The 7,003-nt window shown below is 46.6% G+C and overlaps 1 protein-coding gene across 1 annotated transcript; it reads left to right on the forward strand.

Annotated features, from left to right (window-relative positions):
• Nucleotides 1-5,532: 5,532 nt before the first annotated feature.
• LOC127037582 (olfactory receptor 51G2-like) lies at nt 5,533-6,498 on the forward strand. The gene has a single exon (XM_050929532.1). It carries the CDS (start codon nt 5,563-5,565, stop codon nt 6,496-6,498), a length of 936 nt encoding a protein of 311 aa, XP_050785489.1. The 5' UTR covers nt 5,533-5,562.
• The last annotated feature ends 505 nt before the right edge of the window (nt 6,499-7,003 follow it).

Here is a 7,003-nt window from a genome sequence, read left to right on the forward strand (position 1 = left end):
GAAAGATGTGGAGAAATTGGAGAGGGTCCAGAGAAGAGCAACAAGAATGATTAAAGGTCTTGAGAACATGACCTATGAAGGAAGGCTGACGGAATTGGGTTTGTTTAGTTTGGAAAAGAGAAGACTGAGAGGGGACATGATAGCAGTTTTCAGGTATCTAAAAGGGTGTCATCAGGAGGAGGGAGAAAACTTGTTCACCTTAGCCTCCAATGTTAGAACAAGAAGCAATGGGCTTAAACTGCAGCAAGGGAGATTTAGGTTGGACATTAGGAAAAAGTTCCTAACTGTCAGGGTAGTTAAACACTGGAATAGATTGCCTAGGAAAGTTGTGGAATCTCCATCTCTGGAGATATTTAAGAGTAGGTTAGATAAATGTCTATTAGGGATGGTCTAGACAGTATTTGGTCCTGCCATGAGGGCAGGGGACTGGACTCGATGACCTCTCGAGGTCCCTTCTAGTCCTAGAGTCTATGAGTCTATGAGCCTATGTGGCCAAAGGGTAGGAAATCTTGTGTTTTAGAAAAGACTGGATTAATGTGACCCTGCAAAGGAGGCTATTGTTTTAAGTACTTCTGTCTGAGAATAAATTATTGTTCTTATTATTACCTTGGAGGTAAGGGAAAGATGTCTGCAGGCCTACCTCAGGCCACTAGGGGGCACTCTGGGGTGGCCCCCATCCCCACGGCCTTAGCAAGAATGAACTGTGCACTTGAGAGCTGTTACCAGTGGGCTGAGTTTCGCTCAGTCCCTGGACTGCTCTGAACCCCACTGATGCAGGAGAAGAACAGGCCAGCAAATCAAACCCCTGCAACTGGCTCTTTGCCATCCCTGCTGTCTGCAGTGAAGCGGGGAGCTCTGCTGGTGCAGCAGAGATTCCGACCATACTTCTCACTGCTCGGATGGCTGGAAGGCTGGCCCTGTGTTGTGGGCATTTCTCTATGACTCAAGACAGCTGGGTTTGATTCCTTTGCCATGTGTGACCGTGGGGGAGCTATTGGGTGTCTCTGAGCCCCTGCACAGGTGGATAATAGCCCTGCCCTGCCTCACAGCGGTGTCAGGAGGATAAATACATTCCAGGTGACCAGATACTCTGGGACCCTAAGATCAGGGCTGTGTCAGGGTTCCACAGAGCAACACCTCTGACATTTGTCTATAAAAGTCTTCTTACATCAGCCTCCTGTGACAGCTGCTTCTGGGAAGCCCCATGACTACAGCACCTTGGTGTCTGTGGCAAATTAGGGGTCCCCAAGAGTGATAGTGAGGGTATGTAGTTGAAGTGTGAGGGTGGAGTTGGGGTGTCATGATGATTTGGAGCCTTTCAGCACAGTCACCAGACCGGTGTTTGCAGCCATTGAGGCTGAATGGATGTAACTTCCAAACAATGGAGTAACAGCCACAGGGGCCTCATCTTAGACAGCTTTGTTGGGAGAAAGCAGTCTGAGGTCAAAGATCAGCTCCACAGCTTGGCCCAGTAACATGGGCACGGCTGAGCACTGTGGTGACTGGGCCCAGGCTCACACGGGTTTCAAACAATTTGTCTGATACTGAAGTTAGAATTACTTGCCTGCAATTTCTGGGATCACCTCTGGACCCTTCTTAAAAATTCAGCATCATATTAGCTATTTGCCAGTCATCAGGTAGAGAGGCTGATTTAATCCATAGGTCATATAGCACATTTAGTAGTTCTGCAATTTGGTATTTGAGTTCCTTCAGAAATCTTGAGTGAATATCATCTGGTCCTGGTGACTTATATTGTTTAATGTATTCATTTGTTTTAAATTCTCTGGAATGGGTTGTCACCCCTGGGCTACACTCTGGGAGCCGGTGGAACTGCTGAGCCCCTAACACTTCAGCTCGGCTGGCCTCTCTCACACTGCTCTGCTGGTGACACAGCCAGGCTCTCCAGGCCCTGTTATCACCCAACATGGCAGCAGGTGGCGCCACAAGCCCAGCTGAGCTACCTGAGTGCTCTGCCTAAGCCACTCAAGGACAAATAGGAGACAACAGCCAATTTCCCAGCTTCTCAGCTTTGCTCCCTTTCTGGAGAATAAAAGCAGAATTATGCCATCTTGCACTGCGCGTGGATGTGTACAATGCAAACCCGTTAATATAGGTCATTTTCCCCTCATCATAGGATAAATACGCAACAGCCTTTGTTTACAGAGCTGACATTTTGGATCCCCAAGAGAAATTGGAAGTTTCTCATGTCCTTTTCCCTTGTAACATAAACAAAGTTTTCACTGACTGAGTCTGTGACGGCCCTCTGGGTATGATGTAAACCTCCCGACCAGTCCATGGCTGGACTATTGTGCCCATCAGCTACTCTAACCAGCCTTCTCATGTCTGTACAGCCCCCTGTACCCTATATAATGACCCTTTATGCAGATCCTGTGGGCAGTAATTACTGTTGCAAGCCCTTGTAGAACATCTGTAATGAATCTGTGCTACAAGAGACCTGGAGAGGTTCCTAGAGCAGTTGTGGAGGCCCAGAGATTGTGGGTGGGTCTAGCTACCAGTGGATCACTGAGATCTGTGCATAACTTTGGGAATTCCTGGGTCCCTTTTCATTCTTCAGGGAGAAGGGAAGGGACCTTTTCTATTGAAATGATTTGAGGTTTATTTCCATGTAGAAGCCTTGTGGAATCTGCACTCTGGGTTTGTAATACAGGAAAAGGGCTACTGGGGAAAAATCTGGCTGTATATTATTAGGATTATGATTTTATTATATTTTATTTTTTTTAATTTCAGCAAGATCACAGCTGTGATAGAATCATTGTTACCACTCAGCCACCCTCAAGTGAGCCATGTGACAAATTGGAACCGTACAAACGGTGATGACAAGCCTGTATTACAGGAATAAATTCTGTAGCAGGGCTGGCACTGCAGAGCAGTTAGGTGGCATCACCAGGCATCCCCTGTGATTTGACCTCCTGGAGTTTACCATTGGCATGACGAGGGTTAAAGCTGGAGCACAAGAAGCTAAGCAGCAGAGATTCTCTGATGGACAAATGGCCCCAAGGGAATGTGCAAACTTGCTTCATAAAGACAGTTCCCTCCCTGTCTGAACAGATGCTGCATGCTACCTGTGCAGCCTCTCCGATGACTCCTTGTCCTTTACGGTGAAGACCTCTGGTATCAGCGGCTCCCCTTCTTGCAGGAATTGGGTACGTTGGCAGGTTTCACTATCTTTAAAGTGTGAAGTTAAGGGTAAAGACTGCAAGCTCTTTATCTTGGCAGATGTTCTGTGCAGCAGCAAAGGATTCAGTTTGGCTGTCGTAATGTCTCAGTGACATTGGCTGGAGGGCGGGCAGCACTAGGTAGCTTGGAAACCCCTCCCCTACATCTGTCCATAGTCCTCAGTGGGTTGTTGAAGCTACACAGAAATCTGACATTCAAAATGTGTTAAAACTCCAAAGCCCTGAGTCAAGATTTCTCACAGGGTCCCATTTCTAGAGTTACGGGAGGTATTGGATCCGATCGTCCCAGGGGCTGAGCGCGAGGAGGCTGCATGCAATATCAGTGACTAGTCCCCAGATCGCTTCAGGTGTATTTGCTGCTGGAAATTTAATCAGCAAAAACATTTTCAAAGGTCTGATGAGGCATTTTTCTATTTCCTGACTGGCTGAGGTTCTCTAGAATCTCTCTCCTGTAGATAACCCTTAGAGTTCCTGGACTACCGGCATCTCTTCTCCCTCTCTGATCTCTGAATGCCACATATCAGGCCTTGTACCCTTCTCTCTCATGGGATCCCCGATTCTCCTACCCTCTGAGTGGCCCCTGGTGTACAGCACATTGTGGTTCAACTGTGCTTACCCTGCAGGTCCGAATGACTTCAGCACCTGTGTTTCTTCCCTTTGTGAGGCTGTGAACAGTGGTGAAATTAATGACCAGCCAGCCTTCTTGAACCAAAGTGGTGTATAATGTGAGCTTTAGGAATAAAGCGTAACATGGGAGAATAAGAGGGTTTTCAAAAATCAGTCTGAATGCGTCTGACTCCAAACCCAACTACTTTAACGGGGACCCAGGCAGGCCGAGGGCCTTCAGACTTCCCCAGTGGTGTCTGTGCCTGTCAGTCAGAAAAGTTTCTCAACAACAGCTGCCCCACCTCTGTACAGACTCCCAGAACTGGGATAACAAGCTGGGTATTGTGGCTAGAAACAGTAAATAGGTTCTTCCCAGTTTGTAGCTCCAGTGTTGTCTCTCAACCTCCTTGAGTTGTTTACTGAGAGATTGTTTTTTCTTCAGCTGTTGCTTCCCATCCTTTGTGTTTTCCAGCAGCCTGTTATGATATTAAAAAGAGCCATACTGCTTTCACCCAATATAGCATAACAGAACCATCCCAGTAGTTAACCCAATGAAACACTTTTATCAATCGCTTCACAGCAGGACAGATAAATAGAATTACAATTTTCCCCAGTGGACTTCCAATGTGTTTACAAACATCTCATGATATAACGGACCACACTCAGAAGTGGAGGGCTAGAAAGAATGTCTGTGGGAAAGTTACAATTGTAAAATCACACAGTGCTCAAGTACACTGTGGGACTCCCAGCCACAAGAGATCAGTGAGGACAAGAGTTTCGCAGGATTCAAAGAAGGACTGGATGTTTATATAGATAACCATAAAATCCAGTTAGAGTAGAGGGGATAGTTTCAAAAACTCTTCGATGAGCACCAAACCTTCCTGATTTGCACCACAACGTTTGTCTAATAAGTGGGTACAGGTTATTTCCAAGCTCCTTATTGCAGAGCGTCTTCCAGTTCCTCTGAAGCACCAGGAACAGGTCACTGGATACTAGGCTAGATAAAAATATTGCTCAGGCTGCAGGGTGAAATCAGGAAGGCCCAATCACACTTGGAGTTGCAGCTAACAAGAGATGTTCAGAGTAACAAGAAGGGTTTCTTCAGGTATGTTAGCAACAAGAAGAAAGTCAAGGAAAGTGTGAGCCCCTTACAGAATGAGGGAGGCAACCTAGTGACAAAGGATGTGGAAAAAGCTAAAGTATTCAATGATTTTTTTGCCTCTGTCTTAGCAAACGAGGTCAGCTCCCAGACTGCTGCATTGGGCAGCAGAGTATGGGGAGGAGGTGACCAGCCCTCTGTGGAGAAAGAAGTGGTCTGGGACTGTCATGAACAGATAGCTAAGGGTTAATGTCTCTTTCACCTGAAAAAAAAAGTAACCTGAAGCACCTGACCAGAGGACCAATCAGGAAACCAGATTTTTTCAACTCTGGGTGGAGGAAAGTTTGTGTCTGAGTTCTTTGTCTTCTGCCTGCATCTCTCTCAGCTAGAGAAGGATTTTTCTATTTCCTGCTTTCTAATCCTCACCTCAATTGTGGAAAAAGTCATGGTTTTTCCTCAAGGAATCATTCTGAAGTTGAGGGAGTGATTTAACATCAGTGTTCACCAAGAAGTCATGCTGACTATTCAATTGCTTTCTAAGAATTGACCCTGTATCTGCACTGAGACAGAAGAGATGTTTCATTAAATATCATCTAGTCTCCTGTTCTTTTTCCTTTTAGGAAGGAAAGTTCAGAACTCCTCAGACATGCGCAGTCCATAATGTCAGCTGCAAATGACACCAAATTGAACTCTGCAGTGTTCCTTCTCACTGGGATACCTGGGCAGGAAGATGTCCATCTCTGGATCTCTGTCCCCTTCTGCTTAATGTATGTTATTTCGATAGTAGGAAATTCAGTCATTCTGTTCATTGTAAAAACAGATCCAAGCCTCCATGAGCCCATGTACATTTTCCTCTCCATGTTGGCTGTCACAGACCTTGGCTTATCGATATCCAGCATGCCGACGACACTGGGTATATTCTTGTTTAACTCTAGAGAGATCAGCCTCAATGCCTGTTTTGCCCAGCTGTTCTTCATCCACGTGCTTAAAGGCACTGAATCCTCTGTGCTCTTGTTGATGGCCTTTGACCGCTATATCGCGATCCATGACCCACTGAGATATGCTTCCATCTTAACCCTGCCGAGAATAGCCAAGATGGGACTGGTGTGTGTGCTAAGAGGGGTGGCTCTAATACTCCCAATCCCTTTTCTCCTTCAACGGTTTCAATACTGTCGAGCCAATGTCCTCTCACATTGCTGCTGCCTAAACCAGGAGGTCATGAAGATGGCTTGTTCGGATATCAGAGTGAACAGCATCTATGGCTTGTCAGTTGCAATCTTTACAGTGTGGGTGGACTCACTGCTCATCTTTCTCTCTTATGTGATGATCCTCAAGACAGTACTGAGCATCGCGTCCCATGCAGAGTGTCTTAGGGCTCTGAGCATCTGCGTCTCTCACCTCTGCGCTGTCCTGCTCTTCTACACGCCAATGATCGGCCTCTCTGTGATGTACAGATTTTGGGAGGGGTCTTCTCCTTTGCTTCAGATTCCCCTGGGCTATATCTATGTTCTCGTCCCACCCGTGATGAATCCAATTGTGTACAGCATGAAGAGCAAACACCTTCGTGCGAGGATAATTAGGGTGTTCATCAAGTGAAAGGTCAATTCATCATCCAGCTCCAGAGCTGACAACAAGGGAGACAAAAAATACAAGCCACCTATTCTATCATGGACGCTTAAATCAAAAATGACATGAGCTACTGATCTCCAATATGTAGAGACAGGTTCAGACGGGGTCTAAGGCCTGGAGCAACTGGAGAGCAGCTGGTGAGGGATGACAATGCACTCGGGGAAGGAGACCAAGGCAGGCAGCAGAGTTTAAAAAGTGACTTTGTGGAGAGCCAGGGGACAGGTGGGATGTTGGCACCTAAAGAGCTACATCAGTGGCTGCCCCAACCTCAGAATTCCTCTCGATACAGACAATAAAGAGAAGGCATGTGGATGTTGTTTCCCATTACACCTGGCCTGTCACTGTCCCGTCTGTGATTCAACATTTACAGGCTATGAAAAAAGCTGCAGAGCTGTTCTTCTGGTGCAATCCTGGCCCTTCCTGAGCTCTCTGGGTGCTGTGTGATCCATGGGGGCTGCATCAGCTGTGGATA

Source organism: Gopherus flavomarginatus, chromosome 1 (assembly GCF_025201925.1).
Source record: "Gopherus flavomarginatus isolate rGopFla2 chromosome 1, rGopFla2.mat.asm, whole genome shotgun sequence".
Taxonomy (NCBI): Eukaryota; Metazoa; Chordata; order Testudines; family Testudinidae; genus Gopherus; species Gopherus flavomarginatus.

What these genes read in the sequence shown, in the direction of transcription:
- LOC127037582 (XM_050929532.1), top strand. Translation starts at nt 5,563, where the DNA reads ATGTCAGCTGCAAATGACACCAAATTGAACTCTGCAGTGTTCCTTCTC.